This window comes from Paralichthys olivaceus, chromosome 15 (assembly GCF_024713975.1).
Source record: "Paralichthys olivaceus isolate ysfri-2021 chromosome 15, ASM2471397v2, whole genome shotgun sequence".
Taxonomy (NCBI): Eukaryota; Metazoa; Chordata; class Actinopteri; order Pleuronectiformes; family Paralichthyidae; genus Paralichthys; species Paralichthys olivaceus.
In genome coordinates, this window is record NC_091107.1 from 18,554,048 (window position 1) to 18,576,641 (window position 22,594).

General features: G+C 40.8%; 1 protein-coding gene and 1 long non-coding RNA gene across 8 annotated transcripts in view; one reads left to right on the forward strand and one right to left on the reverse strand.

Moving 5' to 3' along the window:
• camkk1a (calcium/calmodulin-dependent protein kinase kinase 1, alpha a) overlaps window positions 1-22,594 on the reverse strand; it is a 66,077-nt gene that overhangs the window by 33,033 nt on the left and 10,450 nt on the right. For 3 of the 5 annotated variants that reach the window (XM_020085931.2, XM_020085929.2, XM_069539353.1), the window contains exons 2-3: window positions 10,459-10,906; window positions 5,529-5,576 (exon numbers count right to left, since the gene is read on the reverse strand). In XM_020085931.2, the coding sequence (XP_019941490.1) occupies window positions 5,529-5,576; window positions 10,459-10,785 (375 nt within the window). In that variant the 5' untranslated portion in view covers window positions 10,786-10,906. Of the gene's footprint in view, window positions 1-5,528; window positions 5,577-10,458; window positions 10,907-20,909; window positions 21,067-21,153; window positions 21,430-22,594 lie in introns of those variants that run through there. The other 2 variants (XM_069539352.1, XM_069539351.1) reach the window with 2 other exon arrangements.
• Window positions 542-6,810, forward strand: LOC138413765 (uncharacterized). 3 transcript variants are annotated; one of them, XR_011246152.1, is made up of 5 exons: window positions 542-737; window positions 1,981-2,101; window positions 4,687-4,812; window positions 5,476-5,714; window positions 5,836-6,810. It is a non-coding gene; the product is annotated as an uncharacterized lncRNA (long non-coding RNA). The 3 variants fall into 3 exon arrangements; XR_011246150.1 differs by having other exon boundaries at window positions 5,476-5,710; XR_011246151.1 differs by having other exon boundaries at window positions 5,476-5,684.

Consider the following 22,594-nt stretch of genomic DNA (forward strand, 5'->3'; position numbering starts at 1 on the left):
CAGAGACACAGGTACGTGGGTACTTTGCTTCGAAATGGCGTTGGAAACGGTCATCATTAAGTTCAGCAGAAGATCTGCCAACAGTATTGTTGTGGTTTCATCTGGTTTGCTTGACTTCAACAGCCCCCACTGCTCCGCAGTGATCTTCATAAAAAAGGAATTGAAGTATGGGCGGACAATCTCAGCATTTAAGTCTGATTGGTTACCAGATTGGAGAGTCTGTGTCTGAGTTGTATCCATTGCAACTGTTGTATCAATATGCGTGTACAAAAAAATGTTTTCTTTGAGCTGCTCACACTGCGTTTTCCAAAGTGTCTTGTGAAGAATCTGTTTTTGGCTGGTTGCTAAAGACTGATTCTTCACTTCCTTTTTGTTTTTGACTAAAGGATGATTTAAAATAATTTAAGCATGATAGGTAATTAAGGCAAAGAAATCAAAAGAAAGGAGATTGAAAGAATTGAATGATCAAAGGAAACTGCAAGTGAGAAGCAGCCCCACCCCTCAACTGTGACTGTAACATAGGCAGACAAAAAGGTAATGAACTATATTCATTAGCCTGGTATAAGACTTTGGTTTCACAGACAATATCTGTGCTTGCTCCATCCACTCGGATCAACCTGGTATTGCATTACCTCCAGGAACTGTGCAACAACTCAGTAGATGGTGGTAATGCACCTTGATGTTGGTTGCCACTTGCTAATAAACCAAACAAAGAAGAACTATATCCATTCCTAAAGGTTTTGCTTGATACAAACACATAATTACTATCATATTACAGGAATTATATGTGATATAAAATATCACTTATTTTTAAACAGTGAAAGAAATGGAGCAAACCCTGCGAGCTAGTTCAGGCAGCCAACTCGAGCTGTGCTGCTCACATCATGTGACATACCTCATTCTCCACAATCATCTATTATACACACCCACCTTATTAGGTGGCCTATTTAAGCAGAGAGAAATTTCCCATCAACCCCTTTGCTCTCAATGTGGCTGCAGTATCACTACCAGTTGCTTCAGCCCCTCCACCACCCCAGTATCCACCTGTACCACAGCAATGCCGATGTAGCAACGGGGCAAGCAATGGGAGTAATGGGAAATTTTCTCTGCTTAAATAGACAGCTGGGTGTGTATTATAGGTGATTGTGGAGACTGAGGTATGTCACATGATGTATGTGTAGCCCATAGACTGTATATAAAGAGTGTGTGGCACTATGCTAGGGTTATGGCACCCTGATTGCTGGGCGGCGCTGGTCTGCTGCTTATAACCGGGTGAGCGGCCACACCACACCCCTTCCTTCCACTCTCTGCTCCCTCGGGTGGTGGCTGGCGTGGCGTGTTATACCTCTGGGCGCATTCCCATACATACAGCACGGCAGGTGGACGGCTATACTGAAGGATGGGTCGTCCTGCTGGGAGCTCTGCTGGGGTTGGGTTTGTGTCCGCAGCGTATTTGTGCCATTTGGCGCAACACTCTCGCCCTTCTGTGCATAGGAAAAGGCTGCAGTCAAGTGTGTGGCTTGTCTCTCGCCAACACTCCCTGGAGTAGTTCTGCTGTTTTGGCTCTGTGGGTTCTGTTTGGATCTGGTTGCTCTGTCCTACGCTGGTTCTGGTGCTGGCTGGCCACTTCATTCACGGCATCTCCACCCGTGTTGATCGTCTGGTGGTGTAACCTTGGGCAGGCAATGTCTGATGCCACTAACCATTGATATATTAATTTGGTTGATTTGGTTTTGTTCCATTTCTATAATTTGAAGGGTTTATTCTGGTTTGTATTTCTGCTATTTTATAGTTAATTTGTGGATTACTTGTTTTTCTTTCTTTGAGTGTGGTTACTTTATTTTCCATTATTGGTCCTGAGTGTGTGCATGTGTGTGGATGAATGTGTTTTAAAGTGACCATTGTTGGTTCCTTTTGGCTATCACTTTACATTTTATGCACTCATGGCATGATTTTAACTTTTCTTTTTGTGTTGGACAGGTGCTGTAGGCCCCAGGCAGCAGCCTAACTCCCTGGTGGTGGTCTTCACGATTCCCTTTTTGAGTTGGTGTACAGTGTCACGGCTGTGGTCCCCTCCCCATTTTGCTTCCCTGCTGCTGTGGTAAGCCCCAGCCCTGTCCTTCCTCCCTTTTAATCCCTATGCCTGAGTGCCATTTTATCCTGTCCTGCCTGGTATCCTGAAAGCCAGCGTATTGTTTGTTTTTCTATTGTTAAGTGTTAATTTCATTTGTGTTTAATAAAATGTATTTTTTATATGGAATGCTCACTGCCCCTGTGGATAATTGAACATGTGTGATCCTTAAACTTTTCCCTCTCTAATTTCCTGGGGGTGAAACTCCCCCAGGTGGCGCTGTTGCAACCAACCACAACCCAGTCTGCCACATTCGTCACATGATTGAAGCAACGCAGCTTGAGTTGGCTGCATGAATTTTTCTGATTCTGATTCTGATGAACGCAAGCGTTGCTCCACCAATGGCTGGAGATCTCACTTAATATTTGGCGGTTTCTTTATTGGTTTGACTGTAGGGCTGCACAATTTTTAAAAATAGTGCAATGTTAATGAGAGGAGCCCCTCTCTGTCTCTGGTCCCCTTCGCTGACAAAAAGTGTCCTTGGAACTGAGCTCAATGTTTTGGAGGGCAAGGCATTGGCAGTAGTTCTCGTTAGCAGTTTTCAGACATGACCTTAAGGTAAAACCTGGTGAATTGGCAGAGTTTACCCGTAGTCTGCCTTTCACATATGCACAACGCAGCGGGAGTGTCGCTGATGTCATCACATGCTCCTTTGGCGTGGTGTGTGCGCTCGTTTGTAAGTGACGCTGCTTTAAGTCAAATTTGAATGTTGGGGCTTACAGACACTTGGATGACACACACTGCTTACTGGTATTGAGATAATGTATATTATGATTTTACTCAATATCTGTGGCGCCCCCAGTTAGTCTGTTGGTGTATATATGGCTGGCATCGATAAAAATGTTCATATCAGTCAATAATCAGGATAATTATCATGATAATTTTTTTTTTTTTAGCTCACGAGTGCAGGTTGTGGTTTTAAACGTTTCTCATTGAACAAGAGAATGAGAAAATATTTGTCTTACCTTCTCGCTGATGAAAATTGTGTTACATGCGATCATTTTGATAGCTTTTAATGGCCGGGCTCTGGGAGGCAGGGGTGTTAAAGGTGCAGTGTGTTGAATTTAGTGACATCTAGTGGTGATGTTGTATGTTTCAGCTGAACACCCCTCACCTCACCCTCCCCTTCCAAACATGAAAGAGAACCTGTGGTAGCAAATTAGATAGATAGATGGATAGATGGACTTTCCCAATCCCACACTGGAGAAATTTGAGAAAGAGAAAGAAAAAGAATTCATACAATTTAGATGAAACACACCAGTGAAAACATCACTAAGATTATTTTATAATTCAATTTCTGCCAAAAGCTCACATAAATCTTACACACAACCTTTAAAGTGTACTTGCTTCTTGTGTTTGCTACACAGCAGTGGTGTGTGAACAGGCAAGGCTGGCAACTACTTGAGGGGGCCCCTGAGGGCTGAAAAACTTTAGCAGTGTCTCATAAAGTGGCCAGGGACTAGAACAGAAATGATGTAGGTGTTTATTTGCATATAGGGCGGGTAATTGAGATCCGATCATGAGACGCATGTTAATACCCAGTGTGAATTCACACACTCAGGTGTGTACAGGGCCATTCTCAAAGTTTGTATTGGAAACTAGGAAAAAGGAAAGCAGGACAGTAGTAGGTCAAGCAAATAACAGTATAACTGAATGCTGTCATTAGCATTGACTAATGGGAGAGACACTTGAATTTAAGTCATTATGTTATTTATAATGTTGTAAATATTTGTATTGTGCCATATGAACACTGGCTCTTCATGACTTTGTTTTTGAAGTCACTTATTTAAAGGTCCAGTGTGTAAGATTTAGGTCAAAGGGAACTATTGGCAGAAATTTAATGTAGAATAATCCTCATGATGTTTTCACTAGTTCGTTTAATCTAAATTGTATGAATTGTAGTTTTCTTTACCCCGGAAAAGGACCTTTATATTTAAATACTTTATATTTTCATCGAGGGGACCCTCTCTACGGAGGCTGCCATGTTTTTTTTTTACATTAGTCCAGGCTCTCACCCTCCCCTTCCAAACACTTGAGTGTATTGCTGTATTGTGAAGCTGGTTGCACTACAGATTCGGGTTTCTTGCTAAGTAGGTTAACACATACATGGAATTTCGCTGTGGTGTGTTTGTGCTATTATAAATATAGAAAACATTAAAAAAATATGAAACAAAAATTGAATAGAAAATACTATAGGCAAATAAAAAACAGTGGAGATTGTGCAAAATGTGTCAAGGTCACAGGCAGGGACATCAGGGACATGACCTGATGAATTGGGTCCGGAGTTTACCCAGAGTTTGTCTTTCACCCATACACAACGCAGCGGGAGGTTTTCACAACAGCCACAAATCCACTGCATTATCCACACAACAGGTGCAGCAGCTGGCAGAGGCAGGAAGTGACATATTAACTCTGCTTGGGAGATCACATGATTTTATTTGCAACAGACATCAGCGTCAGCACTCATCACCGCAAACTTGTGGTTCGACTTTCGTCTGTGTCTTCTACGTGAAATTTTTTCACAGATATTTGTTTTGTTTTTGTGTGTTTTGTAGTTTTGTGCCTGTTGTGCATTAGAAGCATCATGAACCCCCCCACTTGATGACATGCACCTCCTCTGGGGAAAATACGGAGGATCTTCAGACTTCAGTGCATTTCTAAAGGCAGCTCCAGTTTCAGATGTGCGTGTACCCACAAGTGTCAATAACCTAAGTCACAAGGAATCCTACACATAAAAGCGCTGTTCTTGTGCTGTGGGAAAAGCTGCAGAGAAAATGATTCCTGGATCAGCCCATTTATTCAGATCCCCTCAAAAAGTTAATGGGTTCTTCCCTCACCCATACTACATCCCTTAACAGAGTTTCATGGTAATCCATCCTGTAGTTATTGCAAAATGAGATGAACACCAATTAAAACATAACCTTCTTGGTGGAGGTTATAAGATTTTATTACATTTTGTGTTCAGAAAAACAGGACTATAAAAAGGTACATACAGTTGTAGCCAAGGATTTCAAAAGTTTTGTAAAACAAAATATGAAACAGCATTATCTAGAGGTCAATGCCAAGTTTTTCATTACAACCAGGAAGTTAAAACAATGACTTTAGAAGAGAATGTTGTTTTCATGGATAGTGTTTGCATAAAAAATAGTTTCCAGTCCTGCTCTTCTTAACCTCTTCAGAAATACAGATGTGCTGAATTAAAGATAATTTTGACTTGGTAAAGAAGTGGTAAACAGACGAGCCAAACCGCACATGACATGACTCCCTGCACTGTGGATGATTTTTTTGGAATTACTTTATTTCCCTGTCAACTGACTAAAAGGACGATCTTCCCCTATCTACAGCCATTTTCCCAAAGCACATGAAGAGGAACATGGCAAAAACAGGCCAAACTCACCTTTCCAATCTCACTCTTCAGCTTATACTGGTTCAACTGGATGCAGTCCTGAAGGGGGAGAGAAAAAGAAGGCAATGAGTCATCAACACAAACATGATCAGCACGAGAGTGAATGTTTTGCATCATCGAAGGCCAAGAGAAACAGGACTGCCTCTGGTACCAGAACAAAATGTTCCCTCTGTGTATGTATGTGTATGTATGTGTATGTGTGTCTGTGTGTGTGTGTGTGAGATTGTGCTGAAAGCCATTTATTTCTGAGTAACGATGCATTCTGTGGTTTCTGTTTACTGTCTGCAAATCCATTAAGGTGCTGGCACTTAAATGGCTGATACGCAGTTCCATAGCAACCACCTCTAAAGCCAGGGGCACAGCACAGGAGAGGAGACCACAGCAGGACACAGACGACAAGGAGGGGGGTGAGAGGAGTTTGGTGGTGGTGGTGGGGGGATTTTACAGGAGGTAGGCTGAGGAGGAGGTCCACAGACCGTAAAGTCCATGAGCAGAGACAGGGATGGAGCGGAGGAGAAAACGGATTTAAAGTGGATCTCTCATTACAGTTGACGGGGGGTGATGGCTTTATTGTGAGCCAGACCAGTGCCTGAGGCTCGATACTGGAACATGTTTAAAGGATGAAAGGCGACAGGAGATCAGAGATGTAACAAAAAAAGATTATGGCGACAGGACTGAAAGCACAGCACCAACTCGTGTTGTGGGACATGCACCAGGCAAGGTATTCTGGAAAATATGACATTACAGAGTGGGTTACATAACAAGCTGGTTATGAAGCTTGCACTGAGTTTTACTGTTGGTGCTGCAGGAGATGTTAGGATGGGGTTATGCACTGTGGGGTACGATGGTGTAAAGTATAGTGTGCATAGGGGCTATGAGAAAAGCGTTGAGGGGATTGAGTCTCGGACGGGGCTGTGTGAGGTGAAGCAAGCAGTGAAACTGGGGGAAAGGGCTGCTTTGATTTTGTTAGAGATGAAGAGGAGAATAGAAAATAGGGCGGAGGAGGATAAAGGGGAAGGCAAATGAGGAGAATCCAGAGAGAAGAGCAATCGGAGGGATTGTCTGAGAGGAATTCCCTTGGGTTCCGAGTTTGTCAGCACATGCTCCTAGGCTCCTGTGCACTGCAGTGCAGTTAATACCCTGTCTGCGCTGAGGGATAAAGAGGGCCGTGCAGAAAGCCTTAAATTCATCTGCCACATGCACACACGAATGAATTCCAGTCGAATGCTCCACTGGACCCCCCAATAAACTTCATTTTCCTCTGTCACTGTCATTTCAGACTGTTGCTTTACATAAACCGTGCAGCCCCACGCATCTTCCCTCTGTATGCAACACACCCATCTCTCCACATTTCCCCATCCATTACTCAACTACTGATCAATATCAGTGCCTAACGAATGGATCACTGCCATTGTGCAATTTGAAACCAATGACCATTAATTTCAGTCACTTGATGAATAATGTGCATTTGTGCCTCAGGAAGTCTGTAATAAAAAAGGGAAATTTTGTAAGATTGTTTTTGAATATTTGAAATAATTTCCCCCTCCTGTCACAATGGTGTAATACTTGTGGAACAATGATAGCTCCACACAGGATTCAGTATGTGTTGTGTTATAATGTGTGTTCAGGTGCAAATAGCAGAAGTGCAGAGCTGACTTGTGGCATCAACTAAAACAGCAAAGAACTGTTTGGAGAGAAATTAGAAAACAGTTTGAAATTCCGTTCCCTGTCATAAGTGTATTAAACCATATATCAGGCTGGGTATAACCACAAATGATAAAGATCAATATTTTCAGTCAAAATCAATAATTATAATAATAAATGTTTCAAGTTCACTGTCTTTGCACAATGCTTAAGCAATATATCCTTATATATTCAACTTTTGTTATATTGCTACTGATATTGATATTGAAAATTATATTGTGATCGTTATTAATATTGTTTTATAGCCCAGCCCTTCCTACATTATATAAATTACTAAAATTATAGTTCAGAACGAGTCTGTATTTCTTATATTGATTTGTTCTGAGAGGTGATGAGCTCTGCTATCTGCTTAGAAAAACATCTTCCCCACTTAAAAACACACATTTACACAAAAGCCATGAGGCTGAAGTTAAACATCAGAATGTAAAATATGTATTCAGGCCATCATGTTAGCATTTGTTAAATGTTAAAATTAAAATGCCTTGTGTTTATTTTTGGATTTGAACATTTTCTCTTGCTGTCCAAACTTACAAATAATTGTAAACCATTTATAAATATTATTTTCAATTTGTAGTTCATGTGATACACATTTGTGACCATTTTCTAATTTCTTTGCATCAGTAAAACATTTAAATAACACATACAGATTCTGTACAGCTACTGCTGAGACACTGCATCATTCACTGTACTAATGTACTGTGAACAGACTGAAACATTCATCATTGCTTCAGTGATGATTTTTGGCATTAGCTTTAACATGGTGTTAGTATTACATATTTATTAAGACAAAACTGAAAGAAAGCTAAAGACCTCAGTATCTCAGCATTAAATGTGTTAAGTCCTACATTACATGCCTCCATCTACATTTAAAGCGTTCCTCGTCACTGTTATAGGTCCTCTTGTGATTCCAATGTAAGTGAAAGTGTAAATCCTCATTTTCATTTCAGTGCAAAAACTTAACATGAGGCTTTAAGTACGAGAAAAAAAGACTATGGGTTTTTACCACATCACTTCCCCTTAAAATGGTTTCATAAGTGTTTGTAGCCAGCGTAGAAACAATGTGGTCAAAGTATATATGAGCATGTGTGGACCCATCCCTTCACAAGGTTTATTGTAGGATCCTTTCCTTGATGTCATTACAGGTTAACATTAGGAGACGGTTGGAGGGGTCATAGTCACACATTATTTGTCTTCATGGTTTGATAAAGGGGAATTCCTGTGAATAACACCATATAAATAAACACTATTTAGTATCCTGTTTTGACATGAACACGCACATTGAGCAGCATATATTTTGGGTATTTTTTCTGGATTTGCTTAATCCTAAAATTAAAACCATAAAAAAAGACGAGCCATTGTCTAAAAACATTCATACTTTCCAAATTATAGACACCGTGTGTACAAAAGAGTCAAATCACAACAAATGTGATGAGAAAGTCGGGTATGAGAACGCAGAGCAGAGTTTCCTGCAATAAATAAAATGAGTAAGAGGCTTTTGTGCTTTAGTGTCACTGTTATATAAGCCACACACACACACACACACACACACACACACACACACACACACACACACACACACACACACACACACACACACACACACACACACACACACACACACACACACACACACACACACACACACACACACACACACACACACACTTCCGCATGTGGATTAGTGCTGGACTTCCCGAACTGCAGAGGAAGGACATTATCTTATTATTTTACTGCTGTTATATTTATAAACTGTGAAATGCTGTGTACCTGCCCAGACTGCAGAAAAGAATAAACTGAGATTCCACAAGATTTAAAAAAAAAAAAAAATCCCTGGTAAATATTCCCCTCAGGTCATTACTGGTGTTTGCACAGAAAAAAGAAATGTTGCTCTCTCTCTCTCTCTCTCTCTCTGCCGTGCTGTAGACATGAAAGACCTGAAACTCCATTTTTAGAGGAATGGACACAATGACAGGGTCTGTGAGTCTGTGGCAGCAGTCTGTAAAAGTCAGAGATCCACATCCTGGAAGATGTCATGAATTTTTAATGTTCAATGTGGATTCAAAAAAAGGAGGAAACTTCAGTTGTCACCCTATGCAAGTTCTTCTGCTATGTAAGTTGTGTTGAGCGGTATATGAGTATAAGGGCCATTTAAAGGGGAAACAAACATCGAGAATAAAGTCTTAATAGTACAAGAGAAAATCATAAGTTTAGGAGAAACAAATGTGTAAATTTAGGAGAATAAAGTTATTATAAAGTAAAATAAAGTAATAAAGTACTTTATTATAAAGTATAAAAAATATAAATAAAGAATCCTCAGAGAGCAGGTAGATTCAGACGTTTGACGCTGCAATATATTTTTGTGTGTCAGAAATATTAGAAATGCAACAAGCATGTGACGGTTCCAGAATAACAGCTAACGAAGCCTTTACCAAGCCAGAGGATGAGAGGTGACGTGTTACAACCTGAACACAGCGTGAGAGAATATGTATTATATTCTATATTATTTAAAAGTAAGAATTATGATCAGAAACGTTCCACATGAATTCCACAGCAAATTCTCATTGATTACACATCACCCCTCACTTCTGCTGCAGCGTATTCTGCTGTACAAAAACAACACCAGAACACAGTGATCTCACACTTCACACTCCATCATGACACAGATGTGCATACAGTGGATCATTGAGTTTTACATAAGAGGCACACAGATGCATTAACATAAAGAAGCTTATATACAGGGGTTCTCATTTTTTCCCCAGCTAATGACCCACAAGATTCAAGGGACCCCCTCATATATGCCCGTTTGAATAATTTGAGATATGTCTATAACACTTCTACTTAGTTATGTGTGAGAACAAAAAGACAGGTGTCTTAGAGATATATTAGACATGTATTCAAAATATTTTCAACAGGGAATAGTCATACATCATGATCATTATAATCTATGAATACAGAAACTTTCCAGGGGTCCTAAGAACCCCATTTGACAAACAGAACATAAACCTATGGCTTCTGTGAAAATGCCTGCTAATGTGAGACTAGTGTGCACACCTTCACATGCTTCCTTCTCCCTGATGCTACCTTTGATACACTGAAAAATTTAATATCTGCAAATCCAAATCACTTCTGAGTGCAAGATTATATATTTTTTGTTATTTGCTCTTCCTGTGGAAAATATGTGATTTTTCAAATTGAAAAAAAAAAAAGACTTCCTCACCTGAGAGTCAGATATGGACACACGTTTGGATTCCACCGTGGGCCTGCGAACCACACGAGGAGAGGTGTGTGTGTAGCCTCCTGCAGAGCCTGATGAAAGGTAAGTGCCCCTCTCCTGCAGCGACAGCTTCCTTCCAGTCAGGTGAGGGGGATGAGACCTCTTGGCCTGAGCCCCCTCGTGCTGAGCCCCACCATTTCTAACACCGTTGGCAGTCGAACCGTCTGAATCTTTCGTCGTCATGGCAGCCATGATGTCCGTGAGACTGGCGGCCTGTTCGGCGCAGTCAGGGTCGAGCCTCTCGCAGCCAGGGTCACTGCTCGTAGCCATGGCCAGTGGGAAGATGGGAGCGGTGCAGGAGCAGGTGGCAGAGCGAATACTGGGGGTTGCCCACCAGCATCAACGTGACATTGGTTGGCCTATGGTCAGAATGTTCAGGGTCCCACCAGAGCTGGAACAGAGGGGAGGAGGAGACAAGCTCAGTCAAGATGCAGCAAAATGAGTGGATCTGCATTATCTTAATCTAGAAAAATAATAGAAATAATATTTACCATATCTGCCTAATTTCTCTCTCTCTCGAAAACACAGTATAAATCCTCGTGCAATCATCCTGTGCTACTGCACTTTATTTATCCAAGTATGTCTTTCTACAAATAATAGGTACAAATTCCAAAAATTGTATTTTTAATCTTTATTTCATCTTTTACTTTAATGTGTTCACTTGTTTACCACATTCACTCTGCTACTACAACAAGTTCATCTCCCCAGTGTGGGAACAATAAACTTTATCTTTTCTTATCTTGCAAGGTTAATCATCTCAGTTGAGCTTGTTTGTATGTTAGATAATAACCTGCAGACATTACTCTGGGCTGTAAAAATACAGCTAAACTTCTTTGCACATTTTTCCAATGGAAAGAAATAATCAAATGTGTGTCAGTGCTTGTACTCAGTAATCTTCAGAGGTTGAATATCAAATATAAATAGGTTAAATCATAATGTGAAAAGAACAATGTTGGTGTATCAATTGCATTAATGCTGCACTTTACATGCCTTTCCCTCTCACTTTTGAACCTAAACCTTGTACCTTAATCATTAAAAGACATTATTTCATGACAATCCATCTGATAGGTGTTGTGTTTCAGTCTGGACCAGTGGTGGACACACTGGCTGTGCTTCCAAGAGCCAATAGTGAGGCTAACTTGATAGTCTCCCCACATCTGATTTTGCAAACTACACTTTATGCCTTTTGGTTCCCTGGATCTCCATGAAATACACACATAAAAAAGACTAGAGGTATTGTGTACATGTGTACACAGTGTGTGTACCCAGTCATTTAGCATGGTTTGTTTATTGCTGTTGTTGCCTTTCATCTTTAAAGAGAATCAAGTCAGCGACCGACAGCCGGGGGATATGAAAGCTCTTCATGACATCTGGTTCAGGTGGAAGAACACAGATATGCAAAGCAGGCCTTGCACACTCATCGATGTAAAAGGGTACTTTAATCCCTTTTTCTAACATTATGCATCTATGTAACAGCAGGAATCAAGAGGAAGAAGTTTGGTGGTTGTTTTCATCTGTAAGGAGCCACCTGGGTCTGTGCATGTACCATGAAAAGACAGACTGAAGAGAAAGAATGGAGTCAAAGTCATTTCTCTGGATATTAGACAAGAGGTGTTCACTAAATGGGCCATGTAATGCTATTCCTGAAATGTGTCAGGTGGTTAGAGCTTCATATTCAAAAATAACAGTGTTCCACTTCGTCCTGGTCCAGGTGGGTCACACTAATTCAGGCACTTGTATACAATCACGACTCAAAACACAATGCATCATACATTCAGCCACATTAGCAGAACACCTCTGGGGGACGCAATGTCCATCAGTCCGTCAACCAATTTGGTCCAGAAGGATATAATTTAAGAACAATTGGAGAGACTGCATGAAAGTCCCCACTAGATTAACCATTACAATGCTATTTTTTGGTTTAAAGTGAAATACCTTCTTATTTAAGACAAGTTTCCACAACTTGCAACCTCGGCCCATTTTGTCTGTTGACAGTCGCCAATTGCTATATGTGAACTCTTCAAATATGGGATTACAGAGGCTCACCAACAAGTTGCAGACTTTGATCAGATTTACAAACTGATGGAAATCTAGATGGAGACCGCTCAGTACGCAGGATGTGGTGAAAGTATTGTGTGTCGGACATAAAAAACAGATTACAAATTGGGTTTGGTCGGGCTCGGTTGGTTTTCTCATTGGCTTGGAATTTTGGACAGATAATTATGGACCGAAACTATATTCTGTACAACTGATGTCCATCAAGCCAAGTCATTGCGTCACCATATACGTAGCAGACTAAGTCTCTACACCAAAACTTTAGAAATTAACCCATGAACCCTTATTATATATTAAATTAAATGATATATATTCAATCATTCAGTCCGCCCTGAATCCACTTGTTTACTTTTCTCTCTCTCCCTCTCTAGCACTGACTTGCACTTGCACACAAACCTGCTACAGTTTCAATTTTCTTTGTAACCACCACCACATTATCAGCACTAAACAACATATAATGGTCAATATTTTTTCTTAAGTAAAATCTTAATGGCTGCGCACATTCTTCCTTTTATTCTGCCCCTCCTGATTGTGCTCGCACTCTTCCTCTCTCACTCCTGCACACTCTCACTAGCACTCTCTCTCACACACACGCAGCATATCATCACATGTAAACAACATAATTTGGTCATCACCAACACAAGTGTGTCATTTTTGCACATAGAGCGGCTAAGTAAGATCCAATCACAAGTGGTGACAACAAAGCATTGGTTGGTCTTGTTGGTCAGGATAATCCCACCCCCATACATAGTTTGGGGACTAGTTGGGGTTTCTTGTGGTGAAACAACATGTAATGTGTAATCTCTCCATTGGCAATCAGCCGTGTAGTATGAACTTACAATGACCGCAAGACCAAATCACAAGACAGCAAGTCTGCAGGGCGAACTGCACAGAAATCTGATGACTTTGACAGTCATGTGCATGAACTTGGCTTTAACAACACCCAGTCAGAATTGTTATATGTGTACATGCAAAACTAAACAGATTCCCTTCAGTTTTACTTTGTATTTAACAGTAATTACCAAATGTGTATATTAAGATGGTGAACATATACTTTAAAAAAATATGCACAGGCTTAACACCATGTTAGCATTGTGACAAGTGAGTGACACAAGCATTTAGCCCAAATAAAGCTCTGCTTTTAAGAGACAGAGCTGCGAGCTTGGCTGCAAACTCTACAGTGAACAGCCACTGAATATGGCACAAGGACAATGCAGTGTTCCCCTGGTCATTGCTTTGCAAAGCATTGTGGGATTACAAGATAGACAGGGTTGTCCAGCAACATGAGAGTTGAAAGCTGAAACTGCTAACTTTATGCAAATGAGAACAAAACCTGCCTGAAGCTTCTCAGTGATTGACTGGGAGCAAAATTACACTGAAAAGATGACGCAGCAGTGGAAGCTTAGTCTTATACTTGCAGTGGATGAATGTCTGGAGGAGTAGTCAGTGGTGGAGAATGATCTGACTGCTCACATTGTCATTCTTATATAAAGGAAAAATAGTGTTGACTTACTAGTATTTCTTTAAATCACAATTACCCTATAGGTGGTGCTAGGCTGAAGAAAAAGGAAATATGCCAGGGCTGAACTTGTTTTGATGGAAACAAGGACTTTATACAGAGATGGATACCACAACAGCTCCCAAAAGAGAAGCCAAAGCATGTCGCTTTCAGCAAGTAGGTTGCTAACACAGAGGTAGTAATTATGTTTTAACCACTGTCCATGTGTTTGGTTTTACACAAAACTTGGTGGAGGGTATATGTCAAGAGAGAACCCAATAAATATATTTTTTTCTTTCTGTAACTATGCGAAATAGGGCTTTTTTTTTTTTTTACATTTCACAGTTTTCCCCTGGGAATAATTCAAGTAACTTGATGGAAAGGAAACAAAAAACAGGCACATTTAGGGAACTGTATGACATTTGGTGCAGCTTGATTGAATTCAAAAGGACTGCTGGGTGCTGGCGGAGGTATGCGCTCTACTGCGTGCCACTGTAGTCGCTTCCTGGAGCAAAGGCAATTTTAGAAATGGTTACAGGCAGATATGACATTAGGAGGAAAATGCAATGTGAGACCAAGGTTTGTTTTTACTTCATGATAAACTATTTCTCTATATAAACTTTTTATTTGCATAGTCATGTCGGAAGCCATGGACACCGTTGGCTCATGACACACATACACACAAACACAACCCATCATGATTTGCAAATTCCAATTTGCATATTTCAAATGACTGTTACACATTTATTATTTAAATTCAGACTTCAGACAAAAGAAATATTGACACAGTCAGCCGCAAAAGGTGATGCATTGTTTGACTCCTGACTCATTTCAGGAAAAACAAAAAATAGCTGTCATATTTTGCTAACTCCTCTCACAACTAGTGATTAAGTGTGTCTCAAAACACGTTTCTCTCCACTGTAGCACCATTCAGCCCGCAGCATGTGTGAGCAATATTCTGCTCCAGGTCGGAGCAGGGAGCAGCAGTGGTTTGGTTATTAATTTTGGCTACAGAGACTTTTATTTGTTTACAGAGGCAGGTAGCCCTACATTTTCATTCCAGGGAGCATTTTTTTTTATTAGGTTTAATACTTTCTTTCACATCTAACCATATTAGGTTCCCCCTGCATCCATCCATTTTGTCATATAAATATGTGAGGTGAAATGTTTTCCTCTCCAGCTTGATATATTGTGGTTGAACACTGTTAGAGTGTTTATATCTGGTATGAATTTATTCCTGTAAAAGTTGCAAAACACAGTTATGACACATTTTGTTGAATTTCCTTAAAGATCAAGTGAAGTGAAGTGAAGTTGGTGTAACGGAGAAATTTATACACTTGGATCACCCATCTCATCCCCACCAGAATAAAGGCAGATTATGGTCTGCCTATAATACCACAAAAACTACTCTCATAGATTCAAGCTTTTGAATCATGTTGTTCTTAATGTATTCTATTTCATGTCACTACCAGGACTAACTATCAGAGCATAAGTGAATCCTTCAACCTTCTCCAAAGTGAAAATGACCTGCAGAGCACTGTGAAGACCCCTCGTGCAGAAATAGATAATTTAAAACAAACCCTTGTCAACTGGCAGGTCATTAAAATCAAGGCCCTAGAGATTGACACAAACAGTTGGAGCACTTTGGTTTAACTGTCAGTTACACTGAGAAGTTGAGGGCTGAGGAGCCAGAGAGAGGGTGCATGGCAACTTGCAGGTTAATTTAGGAAAGGATCATTGTGTCAAGAGCCGACTGAAGGACTTTGAGCATACATGACCTTCAAGAGATGCTCCAAAAACAGCGAGGAGAGTTCAAAACTGTTTGGATGAATTTAATTCTCATTCATTTATAAGGGTCTTACACACTTTCATATTTACTTAGAGGTTTCTTCACCTCCCCTAGTGTCCTGACAAAGTGCAAAGAGAAAGACACAGAGTCGACAGTGCATATTGAAGAAAGGGCTGAAAGGTTTGTGGTGTAATGATTTATGTTTTCTGAGTAAAGAAAGTCTGTATCCATGTAGCTGCATTTTCAAGGTAGATGATGATTGCAGAGGGTTTGGTGTGTTGAAAGCTTTCACGCAGTGCTCTCTTCCTTTGATGAGAGGCAGCAGTGGATTTCTTCACAATCTTCCTTCTCATCCAAACTAGTCATCAACTGTGAAACTGAATATTTTAAGTGAGGTGAAGTTTAACAACGTGTGCAACAGGTTCAAAGGGGATCAGCTTTGACTGCTCTGAACAAATTTGAGAAATGTAGATTGCATATGACATTAAAAACCCTGAAGGGTTGCCATTTTGTAAGGTTTCTGTAATGTCCTGTGTTGCAAGATCAGAGGCATGTGCTCATTTCATGCTGTTGACAAACTGAACTCCTGAGCAGAACAGAGCACATATTGATGGAGACCATACCAAGACCGCGTGCCTCTGGTGTTTCACCTGTAAGAATCGAAGTAGGGATCAGATATTGTGCAATATCTGAGAGTAACCACAGAGCACTACAGGGAGAATCATCTTGATATTGTGCAGTGATGCATAATCCCTTCAGCTCTGTGAAGTAATGGGTAATATCCTGTAACATACCAGCATGGAGACATACAGCTACTGGGATGATCTGATCCACTGCAAGAAGAAGTGAAAGAAGCTATCTTTGCCAACCTGGAAAAACCATCACTTTACAGAGGAGGTGATTTAAGACCTTTAGCCACCTACAAGTCCTGAGGTCTCTCCCCAGACAGGTCAACACCCAACTACACCCCAACTCCAGGGTGGGTCTACAACTTACACATGTCCACACCTTTACTAAAACTGATTTCAAACATGCACTGATTTCTGCAGACTCCTCACTTTCTCCGGAGGAGGTGCATGTGAAGGATTCAGTGCAACAGACGCAAAAATGAAAAATTATCTTCCAGTAGAAAAGCAGTACCATAAACGTAGATGACACCAACGAAGATGTCTAGAGAGTTAATGGTGATAAGAGTCGACACCAGTGTCTGTGTTGTCAAGAAAATATCATGATCTCCGCAGCACAATTAGTAAATTACTTCCTGCCTCTGTTTGCTGCACCCGGCTGCACCACAACTTGTCTGAATAATTCAGAAGATTTGCTGCTCAATGATCAGTTAGCAACTATTTTAGTACGATTTTTTTATAATATTAAAATAATATTAAAACTTTAATTCTTGTCGTATTGCGACTTTATTCCCAAAACGATTTTCTTTATCTCTGTCATAAAAAACGAACTAAAGACTTGGCTACTAAATGTTCTTTGAATGTTCTGTGATATTAACATAAGGTCATGCACAAAGGTGTTCACAAGTTGATACAGAGTTTTGTTTGTTTCCATTTTGATTGAGAGGAACTTGTCAAAAGTAATTAGTTTCCTAAAATCAATTGTGCACATTCTAAAAAAGGAGTTGGACACAGGAAAACTTCAAAATTGATAAAATAACTCCTAGAGCGAGGAGCACAGGTGTCAGAAAGCAGAAAATCCTTCCTATACTGAAACCCCCCCCCCACTGTGACTGCAGAGCAAGTCAAGAACACCTTTCAGGTTGTAGGTGACATGTTCCCTTGTTAATGATCAAGAGAAAACCCTGGTAAGCCTCAATAACAGAAAGGCCAGGTGACAGTTCACACAAACATCCAAAAAGTTATAGATAAAGCGCAAAGTTTTATGAACTGATGCAACTAAAATCAGCCTCTGTCAAATGATGGAATAAGGCAAAGGGTGGACTGTGTGGAGAACTGAGCAAACGAAAAGGAAAAGCTCATTACCCTCGCATCTGTCAAACATGGTGTTCTATCATGGTTTGGGCTTCTATTTATTTATGATATCACTGCTGACAGAAGCAACATGAGTAGAGGGGGCTGTGCTCAGATTCAGGGTGTTTTGGCTTTGTCTCTTCACTGTGGTTCTCCTTTCCTAACTCCTTACAGTTTCTCCTTCTCAGCTTACCGTGACCCTGTGACGTATTCCATCAGATTCAAGGAAAGGTGCGTTCACCTGCATCCTTATTATGTGCAAACTTCAAAAAGCACCGCAAGGTAATCAAAACACTGAGTAAATGTCATAGAAAGCCAAGTAAATTCAGTAGGCTACGTCTTATCTTGCATTTCAAAGAACAAGCGGTGTCTTTGAGTCTTGATCCCTCCTGTGCACAGAACAAATTGTAAACATTTTCAATCCTGCCGGTGCTCACGCAGTTTGCATACATACAGTACAGAATCTCTGTATATGTAGCTATATGACCTTTCCTGGAACTCTACTGAAAGCTATTTCCATCTTACATATGATGAAAAGTCAATATCAAAGCCAGAGGGATCATTATAGTAGAATTTACTTCCCTGCAGTGGATATGTACATTTTCTCCACTGTCACATCATTAAAAAAAATCTCCGATCTCATTAAATGACAAAGTCAAATGTTAAGAACCAACAAATGTCAAATCACAGGGCACTGTAATCAATATGATTTTGTTTGTTCCGTAAATAAATAGTTCAATAGACAGTTTGCACATAGAACATCTTGCTTTACTGTGCGACCGTTTTAATGGCAAGACTATTGTAAATAATGAGGATGCAGTGCCACATACAGTATCTGCAGGCTTGGCGGTTTGAGAATAGCGTTTATGCAGTTGAGCGATGATAAAAATCTATTCTAATAAAACTCTTTCACACAGTAAGTATCTTGTTAAAAGACAATAAAGAAGACACTATTTCACTACAGACTACTCTCACTGGCTCTTATCCCAGATTTAATAAAAGCACAATCAGCACAAACCAATACGTCCATCTAACGCTCCTTATGATCAAGTCAGAGCTGTTTTATCTTTTCCCTTCCTGCAGCTCCACTCTCCCTGGGCTCACAGGTTGATCAGACCTTCTCCTGTCACATTCCATCTTGCTCAAACCAAGGATTAACTGCTGAGAAGAAATATGCAGGCATAGTAAGGGAGGGAAGCCCTGCAGGAGCGTTAACCTGGCTGTTTCAGCTGGATGGTAGAGCGGGCCTGGTCAACAGCTTGGATCTGCATGGCTTTTGTGTGCACGCACAGGCACACCTGCCCACACAAACAAACCCCCCACACACACACTTGATTTTTTGTTCCCAAAAGGATTATGGGAGAGATTACATCCTCCTATAAACACACGCGCACACTTAAGCTTTTCCTCATATTCCTCCTGTCGCGGTATTCAACAGCTGCAGTGATTATGCTTCATCATCTTTGAATGAGTGAGCCTCATTCATATGGAGCAGAGTGTACTGCATCTTCAGGGGCTTCTGAAATAGTGAGACAACATAGTAATCAGCTATCAACTGTGATCAAGGGAAGCTGTCTGCACAATGAACGCTGATGAATATATTTAATGTCAATGACAACTTATTCTTAGAGGGAGTAACAGATACAGAATGACATGTCAGTATCAAAATAAATCCTCTTTGGTACTTGCTGTACCACACCAGCAGGAACAGAAAACAAACTACTAGGAGCACAATGGTGATTGCACTCAAAAAATAACATGATTCAGAACAAACCTTTTGATATTAAAAATTATATTTTAATTGTATAGCACCAAGTCATTTACAATATCACAAGGTCGACCTTACAAATTATAGTGAAACCCAACAGTTTCCACAATGAAGAAGCACTTTGGCGGCTGTGGAGAGAAAAAACTCCCCGGAAGAAGACAGAACCAGACTGAATGTGGGCGGCCATCTGCCTCGACCGGTTAGGGTGAGCAGAGAAAAATGGGGAAGAGAGGAGAGATGGGTGCAAAAGAGGAGAGAGGAGCGGGAGATTTAGGGGGGAGGGGGAGGAGAGGGGGAGAGAGAAGAAAATAAACTTTGTTGTATCTGGTCATAAACCAAATTCTTGGACTAAGATTTTGCTCGATGAAAACCAAGGAGTCACGTAAGTTACTAGTCATCCTCAGGGGGCAGTAATGTGTGTGCTAAATTTGATGGGAATTTGACCATTAGCTGTTGAGACATTTCATGACCATACAAAACAAGGTATAAATAGCTATGGTTAGCCATAGCTATTTATACTCAGTACTAAGTAAGGATTTTTTTGTTCTATAAAGTACAGTACTAACTTTTAGACACTGAGGATGTTTAAGCCCTTATCCATCTTGCAATACTGTCAGAACTAGCGGCAAATTCATTGCAGCTGATACATACAACGAACGATCTTCATAGACAATAAGTCCTGCAGCACTACTCTGTCCCCCACAGAGCCCTGTCCTCAACATCACGGAGTCAGTCTTCATATGAAGATACCGGCACGGATTAAATCCACATTAGAACTGTGGCAGGTTCTTCAGCCTGGAACAACTAACTTCTAAGTGTCTTAGAAAACAGTGTACTGAGGAGAACTGGTGCCAATTTAAGGTGAAGCTTGGTCACATCAATTTTTGTAAATAATAATAAAATATATTCATGGCATTGCAGTTGAAAGCATCTTCACTTTACATATATATAGACATTTCCCAGAATGTGGGAATGTCATACCTTGAGCACAGTAAGTAAAATAATTTAGTATTTATGTAGAAGAGAACGCAATCAGAATATGTGAAACTCAACATCCACTGCTACACTTAAATACCCACATGGGTCCTGGCTCACACAAAGAGGACATTCTTCACATTGCTGATGGTAAACAAATACAACTGACAGCACAGAAGGTTAATGTCTGTGAACAAAACCACACAATCCTGCTTCAAACAAACAGGAACAAACATTATTGCAATAATAAAATTCACTGACTAATCCCTGGAATCAACCCACAGGATTAGCAGGCAGCTGTACGAGACATAACAAGCTGTGTCTGTGAACCTGTTCAACGCATTCTTGTAGCGCCAATCAATGTGATGGAGCAGGAGACAGATGCTGGAGACAGGGTCCATGGGTAGCGATCAATCAGACTGGACAGAAGTACACTCTGGGACAATCCCAACCGAATCCAGGGCCACCCTTCTCTCACGCTGGCTGCCTGAGGCAATAATAAACCCAGGATTACACAGGATAGAAGAGTGTGAACTGGCCGGTTGGATGAGCCAATTATTTCTCCTCTACTCACACAGACAATAATGCCGGAGCCTCCAGTGTGGCTGACCTTCCTGGAATTTGAACAATGTCGCCTGACGACAGACGGGCCCAGGATGCCATCCTCCCTCCTCACATTCAGGCAACAGGCAGATAAAAACTCATCCACAGGTCTGTGATGAATAGGACTCACTGTATTTCCAGAACGGGCAGGCCCTTATAGTGGCTCCACCCTCTGTTTTTGTGATACTGTTCAGGTCGTCTGGACATGCTACAACTTGATCATCTATTTTTAGAAACTAAAATAACTTATCTTTGAAGATGTATGGAGGATTTAACAGTTCCTGCTGAATACGAGAAGACATCCATCTTCTCCCTTACAGAATACAGAATACTTTATTGATCCCAGGGGGAAATTGTGTAATACTCAGTGCCCTTGAATCCACCTGTGATCTCTATCATCCCATCGGCCCTATCATCAAAGCTATGCCCCCAGAACACAGAACGGTGTACTGACTGACAAGTGCTAGAAGCAGACTATTCTGTGACTCGCTCACTAACTTCTGGCTATCGTCTCTGGTTTTGTTGTGTATGTCTCCATGGCTGAAAACTCTGACCATGCACAGTGAGAGCACAGACAGGTACACCGACCCATCATTTCTGAATTGGCTATGTTTACCACAGATATAACTACACCACAGATTCCGTCTGTTTCTCTGTTCTTTTTCAGACGACTTCGTTTATTTATGTCTATTCGGGACGTGAAGAAGATTTCGACAAATGTATTAAAAAGTGTTTCAGAAACAATTTCCCAACAATATGTGCAAAGTTTGATCTAGCCAAGTGCACTAAATGAATCTATCATATTATTTGCTTACACATTTACTAATTTGTTGATTCACAGTTAAAAGTAAAGCTGCTGAGAATATAATTAGCAGAGTAGCAAACGCTCATGCTTTTGGTGTGAGAGGCGTTATGTTTAGCTCCTCAGGCAGCACAAAGCCACAGGTGTTTCAGTAACAATGTGTCTGTTAACGCGTGTGTGTGTGTGTGTTTATGGTCTAAGTGAGAAGGTGAAACTGATGGTTAGGTACCAAGTCGATGCCAAAATACTAAAAAGGTCACAGTACTATTTTTTACAGTAACAATACCGACCTGCCACTGCACGATGGTTGCCGCCACTGCATTGGCATTACGACAGCCGCACAATGCATGACCGGTGTCCTTGTACCGTGCCTCGTGTCCTTGCTCCCCTGCTGAAGCAGTGCAGTGCTCAGGGTTTACTTTGTTTTTGTTAGCTTTGCTCTGGTGTTTATGAGACCTGGGCGACAGAGAAAAGCAGGAACACAGACACACGCACCATTTATCCAGGAAAATGGAGGTGAGTTCGGCTCGTTATTGTGGAGACTGGCTCTGCTTGTGGGTAACTCGAGGAGCAGAGCAGCAAAATTACTTGTTGACCAGTGTTGTGCCAA